The 21,525-nt window shown below is 45.6% G+C and overlaps 1 protein-coding gene across 1 annotated transcript in view; it reads left to right on the top strand.

Moving 5' to 3' along the window:
- Positions 1–21,525, top strand: part of LOC114560402 (activating molecule in BECN1-regulated autophagy protein 1) — a 43,452-nt gene that overhangs the window by 4,819 nt on the left and 17,108 nt on the right. Inside the window, exons 3-10 of the mRNA XM_028585750.1 lie at positions 3,388–3,446; positions 4,469–4,652; positions 6,698–6,870; positions 7,332–7,398; positions 9,303–9,814; positions 11,201–12,214; positions 15,438–15,524; positions 17,378–17,563. Coding sequence (XP_028441551.1) covers positions 3,388–3,446; positions 4,469–4,652; positions 6,698–6,870; positions 7,332–7,398; positions 9,303–9,814; positions 11,201–12,214; positions 15,438–15,524; positions 17,378–17,563 — 2,282 coding nt within the window. The remainder of the gene's footprint in view (positions 1–3,387; positions 3,447–4,468; positions 4,653–6,697; positions 6,871–7,331; positions 7,399–9,302; positions 9,815–11,200; positions 12,215–15,437; positions 15,525–17,377; positions 17,564–21,525) is intronic.

The raw sequence follows: 21,525 nt of genomic DNA, 5'->3' as shown, positions 1-21,525 counted from the left end.
TCCCGAAATGCCAATGTGGTCGGAAAAAGCAACAAAAAACTTGAAAAAAGCCACAAAAAGAAAAACAATTATTTAGCTCATTACGTTTTGCAAGTAAACTCTTATTTTCTGAATGAAAAAATAAAGGTAAAATAGGACAAGTATTGAGGCAAATTTCACAGTTGTATGTTATTTTTATTTATTTTTTTTTACTGTTGATTTATTGAACTTTTTCCACTTTTTTTTAAGTTCAATAATTGCAACATCTTTCCTGAAGTCAACGAGTAATCATGTTAAATTATCGTGATTTCAATATTGACTGAAATTATCGTGGTTATATTGTTTTTCCCTAATCGAGCAGCCCTAGTAGCGAGTAGTTTGTCATCTTCGATTTCTCCCAGTAACTGTAATATTGCCTGGCTGCTTAATGATTAACTGTCCACTCAGCTGAAAGAGTGTGATCCTTGTGGCAGCTCGTCTCCTTGGCCTGTGTCTTCGTCTTGCTCTGATTACTGCCGCCGTTTCACCAGGAGGCATAGGACAGGAAACCTGCTTCCTGGTTTACACCTGCTTTTAAGAGGAGGAGAATTTTCACCGCAAAATAGAGGCGCGCTGTCATGGGTGGATTTTGTAAATACAACGAAATACATAATTGACCGTTTGCAAAAGCCACGCCCCCTAGTTATTGTTACTAAGCCCATCAAACAATGGAGAACCAGACACATAGCCATGGCTGGGTTGAGCTCCATACCTGTTGGTATAAGTGATTGGTTTTGGAGTAATGCAGCAGACATATCCTCCCGGGCACGACAGAAAGAGCTGCAATATGCAGTGGATAAATTATGTGTCAATAGCCACATGTGCTTGACAGGCTAACAGCTATCAGGCTGCCTGAATTTCCTACAGAATAATAAAGTATCTAATGTTCTGCCTTTTACTACTTTCGATAATAATGCTATATAGAACCACAACTGTTAAAGGGAAATTTCACCGCTGGAAAGGTGAATATATCTTTAAATTGGGTCACTTATGTAGTAGAAATGTGAAAAAAAAATTGTGCCTTCTAGGCCAAGATAAGACAGAAAATTTGTTTTTGGCTCATATGGATGAAAGACACCAAATCCCAGAATGCACTTGCTTTGCTGCTGTATGAGGCCACTCCCAAGCCACGCCTGCCCTTTACAGACAGACAGTGAGACGATCAAGTGCGTTTTATTGTCATTTCAACCATATACACGAAAAAACGTTTCACCGTGGCTCAAGTGGTGTTACACATTTAAAACATGCTTTTTTTTTGGCCACAGCTGATACATTATCCGGACTTCTTTCAGCGGATTGATTGATAGCTCCAGAGTGAACAGAACTGTGTCCATGGCAACGCTCTGCAGCCTGGAGCGTTCCATATCATGCCGTCCCGTCTACTTTTCAAAATAAAAGCTCGTGTCCCAAAATTTCCGTCGGGATGAACAGTTTCTGCTCCTGCTGAGAAGCTAAGCGAGGATTCAAGGTGGCTGACACTCGTTTTTTCCTCGGCAATCTCCGGAGAAAGCCGACAGTCCGACCCCCTTTGGGCTATGCGGAAGTGGCTCCTAATACACAATGAATACAGGCTGTAGTCTTTTGCCTCTGGGCAAAAAAAAGCCTCAGATGACGCAAAAATCGTCATTTTGCGTCATCTGAGTTTTTTTTTCCAGACCCTCAATACAGAGATCTCCCCTCTCAGGGGGACATTAGGGAGGGAAGCATGGTCATTCAAAAATACTACCGGGGTTCTACTGATACAAAGCTTAATGCTAATCGATGAAGTTTCCCTAAAACTTAAGTCCAGTTTTACAGATTGTAACTGTTGTGTACTTAGCTACTTACTTATTGATAATTGATATAAGTTAGCTCGCTAGCTTTACTTAGCTTGGAGCAGACATATGTAGCTATGATTATTAATCTTCGAGGCATTTAGCTGTGAGTGGGGTCTCCCACACCGCTTAATCCATTGTCGGCATCTTTCCGCTTGGGTCTTGGGCTTTGGAAAGGCGAAAAACAACGACCCCTCCCTCTAAACTTTTGGGGTACCTGGTGTCAGACTTGCAGGTGCCATAGGCGCATCGTTTCACCATCAATGTTGCTGAGCTTGGATTGGACGAGGACCATTCGAGGGCGGGGTTTTGCGAACGGTCAATTAGGTGCACTTTACGCTTCCCCTCCCATCTCTTTATGGGAAACTCCCACCTTCCCCTTCACCCTCCCATGAATCCATGTGCAGGACACGGAAAAGCGCAATTTGCCATTTTCAGTTCCCGCTCTTTGACCTCAGTGCTGCCTGTTAGCTCCTCGCCGTGCTTTTACACACACGTTGGGAAACAAATAGGCCTGAAGTGGGCGCAAAAGAGTTAGTAGATGAGGCCCTTAGTGTCTCTCTCTCTTGTCTCTCTCTCCCTCTCTCTGTCTCTATCTCTCTCTGCTTTCTCTCTCTGTCTCTCTCTCTCCCCTCTGTCTCTCTCTCTATCTTTCCCTCTCTGTCTCTCTCTGTCTCTCCCTCTCTCCCCTCTGTCTCTCTCTCTATCTTTCCCTCTCTGTCTCTCTCTGTCTCTCTCTCTCTCTCCCTGTCTCTCTCTCTCTCTCTCTCCCTGTCTCTCTCTCTCTCTCTCTCTCTCCCTGTCTCTCTCTCTCTCTCTCTCTCTCTCCCTCTCTCTCTCCCCTCTGTCTCTCTCTCTCTGTCTCTTTCCCTCTCTCTCTCCCTCTCTCTCTCTGTCTCTCTCTCTCTGTCTCTTTCCCTCTCTCTCTCGTCTCTCTCTCTGTCTCTTTCCTCTCTCTCTCTCTCTCTCTCTCTCTCTGTCTCTCCCTCTCTCTCTGCTTTCTCTCTATGTCTCTCCCTCCCTCCCGTCTCTGTCTCCCCTCTCTCTCAACACTGGTCTTATTGTCCCCCCCGAAGAATGGGTCAGACCCCCAGACTATTGAGAAGCTGCCCAGCGAGGCCCGATCAGAAGAAATGTCAGCTCTGTGTGCTGGAAGCTGCAGCTGAAGACTGGGGAACACTTCATTATATGATAACAAACGATGATGTTTAGTTATTAATGACATGTGACAGACTTTGTTCTATGAAAACAGTCATTTCAGGGATCACTGTTTCTTTTCTCTTTTTCATCAAACAGCAGTTTTTGCAAGTTCCCGCAATTTCATCGCATAAAACTGCATAAATATCCCGCGTATTTCATCGCATTTTTTAAGAAAACGTGCCGCATAATCAAGGGTTTTTACCCGCAACAATTGCAAAAAACCTCTACTTGTCTACATGTGCTACGTTGGGGGGGGTTTAAGAACACAACAGGAAGTCACATCAATGAGCGTCAGTGACGCATTTTCTGTTTAAATCCACTAAACCGAGTATGAACATGTTTGTGTCTCTGACAGAAAGTGGAGCTGCCGGACAGCCCCCGGTCTACGTTCCTGCTGGCATTCAGCCCCGACAGGTGAGAACCTCCTTTTCAATCCTTTTTATATAAAAATAAATAAGCACTTTGTAGAAGTATTTATTGGAACTGAAATGCTGTCAGAGAGACAGAAAAGAGAGAAAGGAGAGAGACAGAGATGGAAAGAAGGAGAGGGAGAGAGAGAGAGAGGATTGACACAACAGTTTGGATCGTTTCCAGGTTCTAAAACATGAGGATTGTTGACAAAACAGAAAAAGTGACAAGAAAAAAAACAGAAAAAGTGACCAAAAAAAGAGAGCTGGAGGCGCTCTACTACCTGAGGAAGTACCGTGCCATGAAGAAACGCTACTACGACGAATAAAACCACTCAGAGACCCGGAGACCATGGGGGGGGCCTTCAAGAACCTGCTACGCTGGTACTGATCCGGTTCCTTAAGAAATTTGGGTTTTGTTCAACAGAAATGTCAAATAAAGTAACGTGGACGGTTCCCTCCAGCGCTGTTCACACGTTAAATACATGATCAGTTCACGACCTTCACTGAGTTTGGGGGTTTTCTTCTATTTTATAGTATTGATAACAATTTGATAGAACTGATGAAAGAATGTTGAAAAAAGTGACAAAAAATTAGGAGAAAAACAAAGTGACAAAAAACAAGTGAGAGAGAGAGAGAGACAGAAGGAAAGAGACCAATAGAGAGGTGATTGACACAACAGTTTGGATCGTTTCCAGGTTCTAAAACATGAGGATTGTTCTTTACGTTTAATACTTGAACTACATTCTCCTGATGATACTTACACACTTTAACTGAAGAAATATTTTCCTGAGGACTTTGACTTGTAGTGGTGTATTTTAAGAGTGTGGTATTAGTACTTATTGGATGGATGGATGGATGGTATTAGTACTTTTACTGCAGTAAAGTAATCTGGATACTTGTTCCAGCGCTGGTATTTCCATGCAGCATCATGTGTTTCCACAGCTGACTTTAGTTTTATTATTGAGAACTTAAAGCTAATATTTGTGGGACCTTTGTTTTGACGTGAAGTCTCTCTGCTCCTCGTAGGACTCTGATGGCTTCCACTCACGTCAACCACAACATTTACATAACGGAGGTGAAGACTGGAAAGTGCCTACATTCCCTAGTGGGCCACCGTAGGACCCCCTGGTGTGTGACCTTTCACCCCACAATCCCCGGCCTGGTGGCCTCTGGGTGCCTTGATGGCGAAGTCCGCATCTGGGACCTGCATGTGAGTATTCCTCTCTGAAGTCTGAGGGGCCGGTCACACTAACGCATTGGCTACATTCAATGTGTAATATATATATGCGGAAATATAGAGAGATAACAATGATGAATATCTTGATCATATGTGTAATTTACAAAGGGGTAAGGGGGGGTTACAACCCTACCAATAATCAAAAATGGGCGTTTTCCAAAATGTTTTTTTTCCCAGTTTTCATCACTTGTTTGGATGTGTTTGCCGGGTGTTTTTCAACATTTTGTTCGTTTTTTGTCACCTTTTTGAGTTTTTTTTCTTAAGTTTTTGTCGCTTTCTGACGGGTTTTTTTAAGGAATGCACTGAATCCAGATTTTTGGGGGTTGGGCTGAATCCTGAACCCCCTGGTTGAGATTGTGTTGCCTCCTCCTCCCATCCTCAGTCCATGAACCCAGTAAACTCATGAATGAAGTAAACAGGGACTGTCCTTCCTTTGCTGTACCTGAAGTTGCTGCATTCTGGCTGCTGTCTGGAGATTCCTTCGTGCACAACTCGTATTCTTCCAGATGTTTCAGACCAGATGTTGTAACAGTGGCCATGTTGTGTATAGTTTAGGGTCCTCGCCACCACCAGACCAATCAGCATTGAACAGATTGAACATGTAGCTGGACTTGAATGGCCTTCTTTTGACTGAAAGTTCTGCCAAACAACAACTTGTTCTGCTCACCAGATCCATGTCCACTTCCTCACAGCCTGCTGCGTTGAACGCTCCACCTACGTAAACACCTTCCTGTAATCAACGGCGCCGTCACTACGGACACCAGCGTAGTGCGCTGAGTGCAAAGCGTAGGGTTCGGTTCCCTGGGAACAAATTCTAAGGTTCAGCAGAAACCAGAACCCCGTCAAAAAGCCAAATATTCAGCCCATCCTGGATTTGGTGCATCCCTTCTCTCTGAAGTAGTGCGTTGCTCTCTGAGGGGCCGGTCAGACTTACACTTTGGCTGAACATTGAATGTGTAACGTATGAGGTGCTGCCTTCAAGTGCGGTCGGAAACTTCCAGATCTATAAACCATCTGATGGAAAACACTAACTGTGAAATATAAAGTCTACATGTGCTACGTTGGGTGGGGTTAAATAACACAACAGGGCGTCACACAAATGCCACTTTTTTTAAAGGTTTTTTTGTCCCTTTTCTCGATCTATAAAACCTCCTGAAGGAAACCAGTAACTGTGAGGACAGTTCACGGCGCAAATGTGCCCTGAAATGTATCTTTTAACTGTCTCCACCTGCAGGGCCACACGGTGTAGGATTGTGTGGTTAATTGGCTGCAGCTCTAGAGATTGGCTGCCGCTGGCCTAATATTGCCAATCACTGTTCTTAAGAACAGAAGTTTGGTCACTGTGTCTCACTGTTGGGAAATGATCTCTACCAATTAAAGAATGTGTCAGTTCTGAATAGGGCTGCACGCTGTGAGGGTAAATATGCAATAACGTTGATGAATATCTTGATCATAGGTGTAATTTACAGGGGGGATAGGGCGGTTACAGCTAGGGTTGGGTATTATTTGGATTTTCACGATTCCGATGCCAAACCGGTATTTTTAAAACGATTCCGATTCCTAAACCGATTCTTAAAAAAACTGAAAAATGACATTTTGGTGACCCCAGAGGGAAGATATGGCATTTTAAAAGTAGCCTACATTTACGATGGCTAGCTAACGGTAGACCACAGAGAAAGGGGGATATATTTACGTACGTTTTCGGAGCGACAGAGGGAGAATATTTCAGTTAAGTGGAACCGGAATGACGAACTGAAATTTGCGTTCTAATCCGGTCCGATTCCCAACAGGTTTTGGTACCCAACCCTAGTTACAGCCCCCCCAATAATCAAAACTGGGTGTTTTCAGTACTTTTTTTTTTTTTTTTTTTTTGCCCTTTTTTTTGAAGTTTTTTTTTTTCTTCGAAGTTCAGCATTTTTGTCACCTTTTCTGACGCTTGTTGACGAGGTTTTTTCCCCGATGTTTTCTCAACGTAACCTGTGTAAACCTGCGGTGATAACGGTGTGCTGTTCCTGCAGGGCGGCAGTGAGAGTTGGTTCACCGAGAGCAACGTGGCCATCGCCTCCCTGGCCTTCCACCCGAGCGCTCAGCTCCTCCTCATTGCCACCAACAACGAGCTGCACTTCTGGGACTGGAGCCGGCCGGAGCCCTTCGCCGTGGTCAAGACGGGCAGCGACACGGAGAGAGTCCGGTGGGTTGTGCTAGAATATATTTTGTGAAGCGTAAAATAATAGGTTTTTAGAGTTCATGAAGCTGACCTTGTTGCCTCCGTTTCCCACCTGGGTTATGAGAGGCCATCTGGTTTTAAACATTATAAAGGGAGTGTGAGATATTGCCTGAAAAAAAGTCTTCTCTGATCGGGGGGGGGGAGAGAATGAGGCAACAAGGTCAATGTTTTGCAAGCGTGGGATTTGTGGCACAGAGTAAGGAAGTGGCCTCGGCTCTCATGAAACTGAGTGTAGAGGCCATACAGGTTAAGTCGGGCCTTTTTAGGGCCAGACCGGTAATCGTTCACCTTTTTAGCCTAAAATCTACAGTTGGGCCGCGCCGCTGCTGCCGTATCGGGGACTTTAAGAGTTAGAAAAATGCGACCACATTAGCAGAACTTTGGGTTTTTCTTTTGTCATTTATTTCTACACGTGTTCCTTTCAGGTTGGTGAGGTTTGACCCTCTTGGTCACAACCTATTGACGGCCATCGTGAATCCGTCCAATCAGCAGGTGAGCACTAATGGTTCTGTTGTTAAAGGGTAATTTCAGTGTTTTTCAACCTGGAAAAGCCCTATTTTCCTATGTGTTGTGTCTGAGTGACCTATGCGAACAACAATCTCTGAAACTGGTCCAGTATTGAGTGAGAATGCTGTTACATTACAGCCATGAACCGAGCTGTAATGTAACCCTACAGGACTAATGTTCAGCAGCAGTTAGAGTCCACTAAAAGTTCTGTTGTTGCGGGCTGACCGACTCAGATTATTGTTCTAAGTGTCTGACACCATTATGGGATGGATCCCTACAGAGAGAGACCTTTTTAGTTAAAGGTCCAATGTGTTGGAATTTCTCCCATCTAGCGCTGAGATCCCATATCAGTCAACTCTCTCACACCACGCAGTTTAAAGTAGGTATTACAGCTATGGTAGCCTTCGCGCTTCAAAAAGGAGTGTTAGCCACTCATTCACTGTGCAATTAATTAATAATCTACTCACATACATAACTGGACACTTTAACTGCTCTTAACTGCTAATTTATGCTAAATGTCATTTATTCTGCTGCTGAACATTAGTCCTGTAGGGTTACATTACAGCTTGGTTCTTGTTTAAAGGAACACGCAGGCTTCTTGGGAATTTAGCTTATTCTCCGTAACCCCCAGAGTCGGACAAGTCGATACATACAGTATCCTTCTCATCTCAGTGTGTGTTGTAACGCTGTCTGACGGCTCCAGCGGCAGCAGGCCAGCACAGATCCTGCAGGTGAATGGTTCCAGCAATCCTACTGCTCCGAATAAGTGACAAAATAACACCAATCACATGTTGTGATTTGTGATTTGAGTTACAGCGTGTACAAAAAACAATGTAACATGAGACACAGCCATCTTCTAACCGTAAACAAACCGGGAACTATATTCTCAGGTGGAAGAATATAGTACTTGGGCGGAGTGATATGCTCGCAGCAAGCCTGTCTGAGAATATAGTTCCCAGTTTGTTTACTGTTAGAAGATGGCTGTGTCTCATGTTACGTTGTTTTTTTGTACACGCTGTGACTCTATAAATCACAACATGTGAATAGGAACATGTTGGAGTTATTTTGTCACTTATTGGGAGCAGTAGGATTACTGGAACCAGTTACCTGCAGGATCTGTGCTGGCTTGATGCTGCTGGAGCCATCAGACAGCATTACAGCACACACGGAGATGAGAAGGGTATGTATGGACTAGTCTAACTCTGGGGGTTACAGTGAATAAGATAAAGTCCCAATAAGAGTTGAGAAGGGTATGTATGGACTAGTCTAACTCTGGGGGTTACAGTGAATAAGATAAAGTCCCAATAAGAGTTGAGAAGGGGTATGTATGGACTAGTCTAACTCTGGGGGTTACAGTGAATAAGATAAAGTCCCAATAAGAGATGAGAAGGGTATGTATGGACTAGTCTAACTCTGGGGGTTACAGTGAATAAGATAAAGTCCCAATAAGAGTTGAGAAGGGTATGTATGGACTAGTCTAACTCTGGGGGTTACAGTGAATAAGATAAAGTCCCAATAAGAGTTGAGAAGGGTATGTATGGACTAGTCTAACTCTGGGGGTTACAGTGAATAAGATAAAGTCCCAATAAGAGTTGAGAAGGGTATGTATGGACTAGTCTAACTCTGGGGGTTACAGTGAATAAGATAAAGTCCCAATAAGAGATGAGAAGGGTATGTATGGACTAGTCTAACTCTGGGGGTTACAGTGAATAAGATAAAGTCCCAATAAGAGATGAGAAGGGTATGTATGGACTAGTCTAACTCTGGGGGTTACAGTGAATAAGATAAAGTCCCAATAAGTCGGCGTGTTCCTTGAATACTGGACCAGCTACTGACACACAAACATGGAGTCCAGGGTGAAAACACTGATCCGTTATCTCTCTTTTCAGAACGAGGAAGACTCGGAGGTCCCCATGGACAGCGTCGAGATGCCTCACTTCCGCCAGCGCTCCTTCCTGCCTTCGCAGCCGGTTCGCCGCACGCCCATCCTCCACAACTTCCTGCACATCCTGTCGTCTCGCTCGCCGGGGGCTCAGACGGCGGCGGGCGAGCAGGCGCGCCCTCTGGGGGACAGCGGGAGCGGTGTAGGAGAATCTCCCAGCATGCCTCTGGCCCAGTACTCGACGTCTGAGCGCGGGCCTCCGTTCCCGGGCTGCACGCAGCACCTGGGCATGGTGTGTCTGTGCAGTCGCTGCTCGGCCAATCGCAACCCTTCGCTGGCGGGCGACGCTGCCGGCGCCGATCCCCCGCAGCCTTCGGCGCCGTCCACTTTCTCTTCGGCGCGGACGGAGCCCCGGCAGCCGTCTGAGAGACCCTCGGCCTTTACCTCGGTCTACTACAGCGCCGGAGCTTCTCTAAACGCTGCCGCGCCGAGCGGCGCCGAGCCGCACTCCGTCTCCAGGTACACACACAGAGACACACACACAGAAAAATATACACACCACACACGCACACACACAGACACACAGAAATATACACACACACACACACACACATAGAGACACACACAGACACACAGAAATATACACACACACACACACACAGAGACACACACAGACACACAGAAATATACACACACACACACACACAGAGACACACACAGACACACAGAAATATACACACACACACACACAGAGACACACAGACACACAGAAATATACACACACACACACACACAGAGACACACACAGACACACAGAAATATACACACCACACACACAGATATACACACACACACACACACACACACACACACACACAGAAATATACACCACACACACACACACACACACACACACACAGACACATAAACACACACGCATACACGCACACACATACACACACACACACACGCACACACACACACACACACACACACACGCGCATACACACACATAGAGACACACACACACAAACACACAGATATACACACGCAGACACACACACACTCACTCACTCACTCACAGATATACACATGCGCACACACACAGACACACTATCTATCTAGCTATCTATCTCTATCACACACTCACACACACAGACACACACACACACACACACACACACACACACACGCGCATACACACACACACACACACACACACACACACACACACACACACAGACACTCACTCACAGACACAGAGACTCATACACACTCACTTACAGACACACACACACACAGACTCACACACAGATACACACACACACACACACACACAGACAGAAATATACACCACACACACACACACACACACAGAGACACAGACACATAAACCCACACGCATACACGCACACGCATACACACACACACACACACACACACACACACACACACACACACACACACACACACACACACACACACACACATAGAGAGACACACACACACACAAACACACAGATATACACACGCAGACACACACACACTCACTCACTCACTCACAGATATACACATGCGCATACACACACACAAACACACAGATATACACACGCAGACACACACACACTCACTCACAGATATACACATGCGCACACACACAAACACACACAGACACACATCTATCTATCTAGCTATCTATCTCTATCACACACTCACACACACAGAGACACACACACACACACACACACACACACACACACACACACACACACACACATACACACACACACACACACACACACACAGACACTCACTCACAGACACAGAGACTCATACACACTCACTTACAGACACACACACACACACACAGACCCTAGTTGACCACCTCTCTGTGACATGTTGCAGCCCGGCCTCCAGGCCCGGCCCAGACTGGACCCGTAACCTGCTGAGTATGCGAGAGGGAGGGGGGGTGGGCCTGCCCCCCAGGACCTCCTCCTCCTCCATCAGCCTGCTGTCGGTCCTCCGCCAGCAGGACGGCTCCTCCCACTCGCCCGTCTACACCTCCGCCTCCGAGGGCCGGGGGTTCGAGCCCGGCGCCCGGGACGCCGCCGCTCGAGACGCCGCCGGCACCAGCAGCGGGCACCATCCGTTCTGGGACGGTTCCCGCGGCAACACCGCGTCCTTCCGCAACGTGCTGCAGTGCAACCTGAGCCGCTACTTCATGGAGTTCGAGCGCCTGCAGGACCTGGAGCCGCCACTAGGGGCCCCGGAGCCCAGCGCCGAGCTGCTCAACAACAACCAAATGGACCCCGAGCGCGCCGGGCCTTCCTCTTCTTCCTCCACGCCCTCCCCTACTATCATCCACTACCAGCCCCCTCCCCCTCCTCCTCCTCCTCCTCCTCCCCCCGTCCCGCACAGCGCGCTGGAGAACCCCCCGCCCCCCCCGCAGGCGTCCCGCGGACATCTGAACCGGTGCCGAGCGTGCCACAACCTGCTGACCTTCAACCACGACTCTCAGCGCTGGGAGCGCACTGGCCAGACCTCCTCCGTGTCCGCCTCGCCTCTGGAGCCCTCCTCTTCCTCTTCCCACTCCTTCCCTGCTTCGTCTGCGTCGCCGTGGCAACCCGACGACGCCGGCAGGACGCCGGAAGCGCCGCCGCTTCGGCCGCCGCTTCGGCCGCCGCTTCCTCGGCCCGAGCCCGGCGAGCAGCCGCCCCCCGCCCCGGGGGCCTTCCCGATCGCCCCGGCCCCCAGCCACCAGCCCGGCGAGCAGACGGTGGGCCTGGTGTACAACCAGGACACGGCCCAGTGGGAGCGGGTGTACCGGCAGGCGGCGGCGCCCGCCAGATCGGCGGAGCCACCGGAGGCCTTAAGCCAAGAAATGCCTGTTGACCCCCCAGACGAGGACTCGCTGCGCAGGTACGATCTCTGACGTTCTCAGTGGCTACGGCAGGGTACTCACTAGGGCTGTCCTCGACTAAAGAAATTCTTAGTCAACTAACACGTACAGTACAGGCCAAACGTTTGGACCCACCTTCTCATTCAATGCGTTTCCTTTTTATTTTCATGACTATTTACATTGTAGATTCTCACTGAAGGCATCAAAACTATGAATGAACACATATGGAATTATGTACTTAACAACAAAGTGTGAAATAACTGAAAACATGTCTTATATTTTAGATTCTTCAAAGTAGCCACCCTTTGCTTTTTTATTAATAAGGGAAATAATTCCACTAATGAACCCTGACAAAGCACACCTGTGAAGGTAAAACCATTTCAGGTGACTACCTCATGAAGCTCATTGAGAGAACACCAAGGGTTTGCAGAGTTATCAAAAAAAGCAAAGGGTGGCTACTCTGAAGAATCTAAAATATAAGACATGTTTTCAGTTATTTCACACTTTTGTGTTAAGTACATAATTCCATATGTGTTCATTCATAGTTTTGATGCCTTCAGTGAGAATCTACAATGTCATGAAAATAAAGAAACACATTGAATAAGAAGGTGTGTCCAAACTTTTGGCCTGTACTGTATAGGATTTAGTCGACTAATCGATTAGTTGATTTAATTGACAGAGCTGTGCTCTTTGAGAGGTGGTTAAGACTAGAAAAGCACAATATAAATGTAGTTAATTAACCATCTGTAAAACTGAGTGTCTCCACAATCCTGCAAAAGCACCACTTTAAATCTTGTGTTTACCATAAATGTGCTCAGAAGTTTCTTGGAAATGAGTAATTAAGCATGAATAAGCATAAAAAATGACTAATGGACTAAAGAAATCTTAGTCGACTAAGACCAAAACGACCGATTAGTCGACTAATCGACGGAGAGGTGGCAGCCCTAGTACTAGAAAATCGGATATCACGATATATTCTTGACCAAAAACCTCGATATATCGATATTGCGGCGATATTCTAGGGTTGACAATAGGGCTGTCAACGAATATTCTAAATTCGAATATATATTCGAATAGTTTTAAAAAACGAATTTCGAAGGTGAAAATGTATATTAGAATTAAAAAATAAAAAACAAAAGTGGAAAAAATTGCTCGCGGTAGCAGAGGCTGTCTGGCTGTCTGCTTTGCTAGCGCGCCTGAAAGCCGTTACATACCGGACGCAGCCCAGCTGGCGCATGACATCATGAGATCACCGTGAGTATTTATACCTGCGCTGGTGGTCGACACTAGCTGCAGTCTTCTCCTGAACAGCGGTGGCGCTAATGAGCAAAGGCTACCGACGCTGCTCTTTCTACGGACTAGAAGAAGAAAAAAAAGGTAAACAACGGCAGAACTGGCAGCAGGACGCGATATTACGAATCCCACTATGGCCACGCCAAGACCCGCCCTTCAATTGCGTTCACACACTACTATTGGCCAGGCGTCCATGCTTACATGTACAGGTCCTATCCCCTGACCAATCCCATAACCCTAACCTTAACCACTCGAGGTGAAATGCCTAACCCCAACCAATCGAGCTGCTTCGTAGGGCGGGTCTTGGCGTGGCCATAGTGGGATTCGTAATTTTGCCAGCAGGACTGCCGTCAACGCTTCGATGTGATTCACTGACCTACTTGGTGGGATCGAGCCTTTCATTCACCATAACAGAACTCATCTTAACCCGGTGAGTTTACCAGAGAGACCTGCAGTCACTCTGAGAGTCCTGGCACCACGTTGTCGGTGAACTCATTCAGGCTCCTGTTTCTGCTTTGTCGCGCGCCGTGCGCGACCTCGGTCCAGGCCGGATATGACATCATTTTGACGTCATGATGTCGCGCGCCACCTTGGATGCATGCGCAACCAGATGTTCGAATAGATCGAATATTCTGTGTTATTTTAGAGGGAATATTCAAACGTCATTTTTGAGCAATTTTGACAGCCCTACTTAGATTTTAGATAAATAATCATCAGTAATGTGGATATAATGACTAAGTGGGTAAAGGTGAATAATAGAATGGTTACAACAGTCTGGTAAGTTCATAAAAGTACATCACTTTACTGTAATGCAGCCTTTAAAACCAGGAAAACACACCTAGGCCCTATGTCATATCACGATATTACCATATCCTAAATCTAAGACGACATCTAGTCTCATATTGCCCAACTCTAGTTTGGATTTTAACGATTCTGGTTCCAATCCCGATTCTTCCTTTCAATTCCGGTTCTCATCGATTTCTCGATTCTGATTCTTTGAGTGGTGGAGTTGAAACGGGTCACATGCTTATTTCACAAATAAGAGGAAAGTTTTATTTATTTTTAAATTTGGAACCCCATGATCAGATTTGAAACCAAATCCTCCAAACGATCCCAATTAAGAAACGATGGAATTGTAATTTTTGAAATGATTCTAAGTAGGAATCGGTTCTCGATGCCCAACCCTATACAGCAGGGAACTTGCAGGGTCTTAAATGTGTTTAAAAGTCTTAAAGGTGACCTGCCACACTAAACCGTTTTTTACTTGTATATTTTGAAATCCGTTAAAATAGGTCCATATGTGTTTGTGTTATGTGGTGAATGTGAAAATGAACTGCTACCTCCTCTGTCAGCTCTAGTCACTGAATGGAAATAAGCAGCGAAATCAGACCAATCACAACAGCTGGTCAGTCTGACATCATACTGCCTGAGCTCATTACTGAGCTTGCCCAGTTGGGCTGGGTAAAGGATTCTGACAGCCAGGCTCTGATTGGCTAGCTGTTAGCCAATCAGATTCAAACAGCTTAGCTTGTTGAATATTAATGAGAACTGGCAGAAATCGAGCGGAGTCATCCTGCTGGCTTTCTATACCGCGCTAGAATGGCTTGAAACAAGGTAACCAAGGTTACAGAGTCCATGGTAGACCTTCAGACATCACCACAAAGTCATGAAATACGTGTGGCAGGGCACCTTTTTAAATTTTAATTAGTCAAACAAAACGTCTTGCACGTTAGCCTGCTGGCTCAGAATGGGCTTGCGTGTGAACGTCTGACTTTGGGTTAGTCTTGTTGTTTTCAGGCAAGTTTGACATCTTTGTTTCACAGCATGTCAACCATTATGGCTGACACGCTTTGTCTGTAAGCCACAGGGTAAGTTAAATATTAACATTTATCCAATGTTGTTCAGTAACTTCTCTTCTGTCTCTCTATTACACTTGTTTCTTGCATCCAGGCGACTGTTGGAATCGTCTCTGTTATCGCTGTCTCGCTATGACATGTCAGGATCCAGAGACCACCCCATCTACCCTGATCCAGCCAGGTACACTCATGCTTTACTGTCTTTATTCAGCCTTTATTTAACCCGGGTTGTCCCTTTGAGATCGTCAAGGAAAACCTGGGAAACACACTCACTCACTCACTCACACAGACAGACACACACGGACACACATACACCAAACATGTAATATATATGAATGATTGCAGTCCCACAATTCACAGCATATACACGCTGCGCTTTATTTATTTATTTTCTTATGTCGTCAAATTAGTTTTGGAAAAGTTATTCCTCTCATGCACGGGGAGTTATTCCTCTCATGCACGGAGAGTTATTCCTCTCATGCACGGGGAGTTATTCCTCTCATGCACGGGGAGTTATTCCTCTCAATCACGGGGAGTTATTCCTCTCATGCACGGGGAGTTATTCCTCTCATGCACGGAGAATTATTCCTCTCATGCACGGAGAATTATTCCTCTCATGCACGGAGAATTATTCCTCTCATGCACGGAGAGAGATTCCTCTCATGCACGGATGCACGGAGAGATATTCCTCTCATGCACGGAGAGATATTCCTCTCATGCACGGAGAGATATTCCTCTCATGCACGGAGAGATATTCCTCTCATGCACGGAGAGATATTCCTCTCATGCACGGAGAGATATTCCTCTCATGCACGGAGAGATATTCCTCTCATGCACGGAGATATTCCTCTCATGCACGGAGAGATATTCCTCTCATGCACGGGAGAGATTCCTCTCATGCACGGGAGAGATTCCTCTCATGCAGATATTCCTCTCATGCACGGAGAGATTCCTCTCATGCACGGAGAGAGATTCCTCTCATGCACGGAGAGAGATTCCTCTCATGCACGGAGAGATTCCTCTCATGCACGGAGAGATTCCTCTCATGCACGGGAGAGATTCCTCTCATGCACGGAGAGAGATTCCTCTCATGCACGGAGAGAGATTCCTCTCATGCACGGAGAGATATTCCTCTCATGCACGGAGAGATATTCCTCTCATGCACGGAGAGATATTCCTCTCTATGTGGTAGTTGGCTGCTGGCTGTAGTCTTTGCGGTGTGTTCAAGGGCAATGTTTTTGGCCAAGCCAAAGCTGACACATTTACCCCGATTCAGCCATGTACACTCATGTTTTATTTCTTTATTTTGGCTTTATTCAACCAGGTGTGTCTCTTTGTGTTACGGGGCTTTCACACCCAACAGAAACTATTCAGTGATTCTCTGCAGGGTTGTGCAGTGGGTAGGGTTGGGTACCGCTCACATTTATATTGGTAGGGGTACACTTCATTTATCCTGATCCAGCCAGGTACACTAACATGCTTAAAGGACAAATCCGGCGCAAGGTGAACCTAGGGAGTTAATAACACATGTGTACCGAGTCGACCGTTCTCTGGGATTTGTTTTCATGCTAATCAAATGTGAATAACGAATGCTAATTAGCTTATAACGCTAGTCGTTGGGGCACGGATAAAGTAAAAATAAATCTCTATTTCTACTCCACTAACAAGGCTCAAAATATCACCACACTTCCACAGTAGCATTATGTGAGTCTCTACTTGGAAACACAAGCATTGAGAACTTTGTAAGTGTACAGACAGTTTATTAAAAACATAGTTTATAAAGACGTACGCTCACATATACAGGCAGGCGCCATCTTGCCACGATCAGTCGAACCACGAACGCCTTGCTGGAGCTATGTTGCTGGTTGCACGGCATTCGTCGTTCGACTGATAGTGACTGTTTTCCCAACATGGCGCCTGCCTGTATACATGAACGCTACGGTCTTTTCCTCTTTTCCTTGAATGTACCCGCGGTCACACCTCCTTTGCTGTGGTTGTAATAATGAACCTGAGCTGGTCCTCTGTGCTGCCCAGGCTTTCTCCAGCCGCGTACTACGCCCAGAGGATGATCCAGTATCTGTCGCGGCGGGACAGCATTCGCCAGCGCTCGCTCCGCTATCAGCAGAACCGCCTGCGGGCCGTGTCGTCTTCATCGGACAGCCCCGCCAGCAACCCGTCCAGCTCCATGGACAACAGCGATGTGGACTTTGAAGAGCTGGAGTAAGTTTCAGTTTGTATCGCCGACATTAGCGATGTCTAACTCAACCTCACTGAGGGCCAGACATGTAGAGTTTGACATGCTTTTACAAGTCCAATATGTTTGACTGTGTTATCGCATGTATCGTAAAGCTTTCTTACTTACAGTTTGGTCGACATAAAGCCTTAAAAAAGTCAGAAAAAAGTTCCTCAGCCATCGTAGAGTTTAGCAAATCAAGCTAACCTGTGTTTAATTTGAAATGAACCTAGCCTACTGGCAGTCTGGCACACGTGGGTGCTCAGTATTTTCACAGCCTATAAGCGCCAATACCGTGGGTGCTATTGGGCCTATGGGCTGTAAAAATATTGAGCACCCACGTGTGCCAGACTGCCAGTAGGCTCCATTCATTTAAAATTAAACATGGCAATTGGTGCTTAGTGGAGCAACTGTCATAGTGTCATACTGCTCCATATCCTATCCACCAATCACAACGTCTCTCGGATAAAAACTGCTCTCTAGTGTGCCTCCCTCCCTCCATCCCCCCACTATGCATGTGCATTAGGTAACCAGAGTGAGACTAAAATTAGGGCTGAGCGATATGGACAAAATCAAATATAAATATTTTTTTTACCAAATACCTCGATATCGATACCGCAGCGATAGTGTAGTGTTGACTATTGGTGCTTTCACAAAATATTTACACAATGAGATTTTTGATATATAATCATCAGTAATGTGGATATAATGACTAAGTGGGTAAAGGTGAATAATAGAACAGTTACAACAGTCTGGTAAGTTCAGAAAATGACATCACTTTACTGTAATGCAGTCTTTAAAACCAGGAAAAGAAAAACACATATTACCATATTACGATGTCCAAAATCTAAGACGATATCTAGTCTCCTATCACGATATCGATATATTGCCCAGCTCTAACTAAAATGGACAGATTTGTTAAAAAAGCAAAAGCTAATTAAAGCTGCGAGCAGCGATGGACGGGCCCTCGCGCCCCTGCGCACGTCGGGGTTACCGGCGGACGCCGCTCCTTGCGACCGTGCATTCGCGCGGCACTCAGACACCGCAAATCGTCACCAATGAAAAGAGAACTCCCTGCTGAGTTCAACGATAGCTCACACAAGACTCTACGTCATACGGTTCATTAGCTGTGAAAAGGGGCGTGGCAAAAGCGTAGGGGGTGGGTCAAACCATCACCAATTAAAAATTAAGTCTGTACGGAGTTCAATTATAACTCACATAAGACTCTAACTTAAACGGGTCAAAAGTTATGAAAGGGGGCGTGGCCTAACCATAGGGGGCGGGTCAAACATCACCAATTAAAAAGGAACTCTGCTGAGTTCAATTATACCTCACACAAGGGTCAACCTTAAATGGTTCAAATGTTATGAAATGGGGCGTGGCTAAAGCTTAGGGGGCGGGCCAAACCATCACCAATGAAGAATGAAGTCTCTGCTGAGTTCAATGACACCTTACACAAGACTCTACCTTAAACGGTTCAAATGTTATGAAAGGGGGCGGGGCCTGAGTAAGTGGGCGTGGCCACACATTCTGAGTTTCATGCAAATCGGATGATGTTTTTCATATAAGGCAGATTTCTTAATGCCAGTGGGGGGCGCTATGACCAAAAGTCCATTTTGGCCTGTAGGTGTCCTCAGGCCTGGATCTTTGTCAATTGTGAGAAATTTCGGGCAGACACGACAACGTACACTCAAGTTACAACAACTTCTTTGTTCATCGCTAAACACTCAAAATGGCCGCCACGCCCACACCGTCTGACGAAAAGTTTTTCTTTTAATTACTTTTCAACGTTAAGGTGTTGGGATGGTACAGACCAAGTTTGAAGTCCATCGGAGGAAATCTCTAGGAGGAGTTCGTTAAAGTATAGCACCTTGACTTTTAGGCCTACTTCCTGTTGCCACTAGGGGGCGCTATGACTTTAAGTAAATATCGGCCTTTATTTGTCCTCAGGGTCGGACTCTTATGAATCCTGAAAAGTTTCGAGGTAATCGGACAACGTACACTCGAGTTACACCAACTTTCTGTTGTCACAGACCGAGTTTGAAGTTGATTGGATGAAATCTCTAGGAGGAGTTCGTTAAAGTACGACATGTGGAAATGGCCAAAATCGCACTAATTTCGAACTTTGAAATCAAAATGGCGGACTTCCTGTTGGGTTTAGGGTATGGCTCCAATTAAGTTTTTTGTACATCTTGACATGTTACATACGTGTACAAAGTTTTGTGAGTCTACGTTAAACGCACTGCAGGGGCTCAATTTTGTTAACTTTGTTAACCGCTGACTTCCAACAAGCTCTTTCACAGCCTGAATATGCTAACTCTCTGCTTCTTCTGGGGGAATTTCTGAGTCTTAAAGTCGGCAAAGTTGCCAAATTCTGCTTTGAGTATCACGTAATTGCAAGTTAAAAAACAGTTTCCCATGTTTTTGGTTTGGCACACAACTGGGTGGGCCAAAATTTATTGTGAACCTAAATTGAGATGCGGGTCCGGATCAGAATGTGCGAGGGGCCGGACTTGGCCCACGAGCCTGGAGTTTGACACAGGTGCGTTATCCTCTTCCACATGGTGGGAGGAATGTATAAGGGGGGAAGTATACAGTGTATTATTAATTCAACAACAGTATCGGATCGGTATCGACAGATAAACAAAGCCCAGGCATTGGTATCAGGACTGAAAAAGTTGAATAGGTGCATTGTTAGTATCATGCACTCATGATTGACAGTGGTATATGGTCAATCCCACATGCCTGTACAGTAGATGGTCACTATTATGGTGTTGCCTGTAGTGCCTCGCCATATATAATAATATAAATATATGTAAAAATATATATAATATATAATAGGATAGTTCATGTTGCCTGTACAGTAGATGGGTCACTATTATGTGCCTCACCATATATAATATAAATATATATAATATATAATAGGATAGTTCATGTTGCCTGTACAGTAGATGGGTCACTATTATGGTGTTGCCTGTAGTGCCTCGCCATATATAATAATATAAATATATGTAAAAATATATATAATATATAATAGGATAGTTCATGTTGCCTGTACAGTAGATGGGTCACTATTATGGTGTTGCCTGTAGTGCCTCGCCATAGGATAGATCATGTTGCCTGTGCAGATTGCATATTTATGTTTAGCCAATCTGTCCTGCAAACAGGACTTTCTTTGTTGTTCCTGTATAAAACACTTTGCAGTCAGGGCATTCAGGTCTATATATAACAAATACAGTTTTACAGTTTAGGAAATGGTTAATGGTAAATAGTTTTTTGGGATACAACATCACCAAAGGTTTTGGTCTGTAATACATTTGTACAATGATTGCAGTGTTGACATTTGTAAGACCCTTTGGGCTTAAGGCACTGACACACCGAGCCAATAATCGGCTGTCTGACAGTCTGGCGAGGTCGGTGACTCGAGTCTGTTCGGTGTGTCCCGTGCCGTCATCCGTCCGAGGAGCCGTCGGCCTTCAATTTGGCCGACCTGACTTGCTGGGTCGGAGGGTGGGCAGTCGGACTCAATGACCAATCTGATTGGTGGAGTGCTAGCCCTTGACTAGCGTATCAGTGCGCTTATGTTAGCGTGACGAACAGCCTCTCAAAATCTGAGGAAAATCTTTTAAACTGACCTTTGTCAATCTGAAATGAAGACAGATTCAGCAACTGCACAACCTATTTCTCTCTTAAAGTGCCCATATTATGAAAAAAACACTTTCTGGTAATTTGGGGGGTTATTTTGTGTCTCTGTTGCTTCCACACACATACACACTTTTAAAAAAATCCATCCATGGTGTTCTGAGTGAGATCCGGTTTCTGAATGTGTCCTGCCTTCAGTCTCCTGGTGAGCTGGTCAAAATCGCCCCGGCTTGTGACGTCACAATCCGAAACGAGCTGGCTAACCAAAACCGTTAGCTCGTAGCGTTAGCTAACGCTAATGCTAACG

Source organism: Perca flavescens, chromosome 8 (genome assembly GCF_004354835.1).
Source record: "Perca flavescens isolate YP-PL-M2 chromosome 8, PFLA_1.0, whole genome shotgun sequence".
Classification (NCBI taxonomy): Eukaryota; Metazoa; Chordata; class Actinopteri; order Perciformes; family Percidae; genus Perca; species Perca flavescens.
Note: the sequence above shows the minus strand (reverse complement) of the source record. Positions and strands in the feature narration are given on the sequence as shown.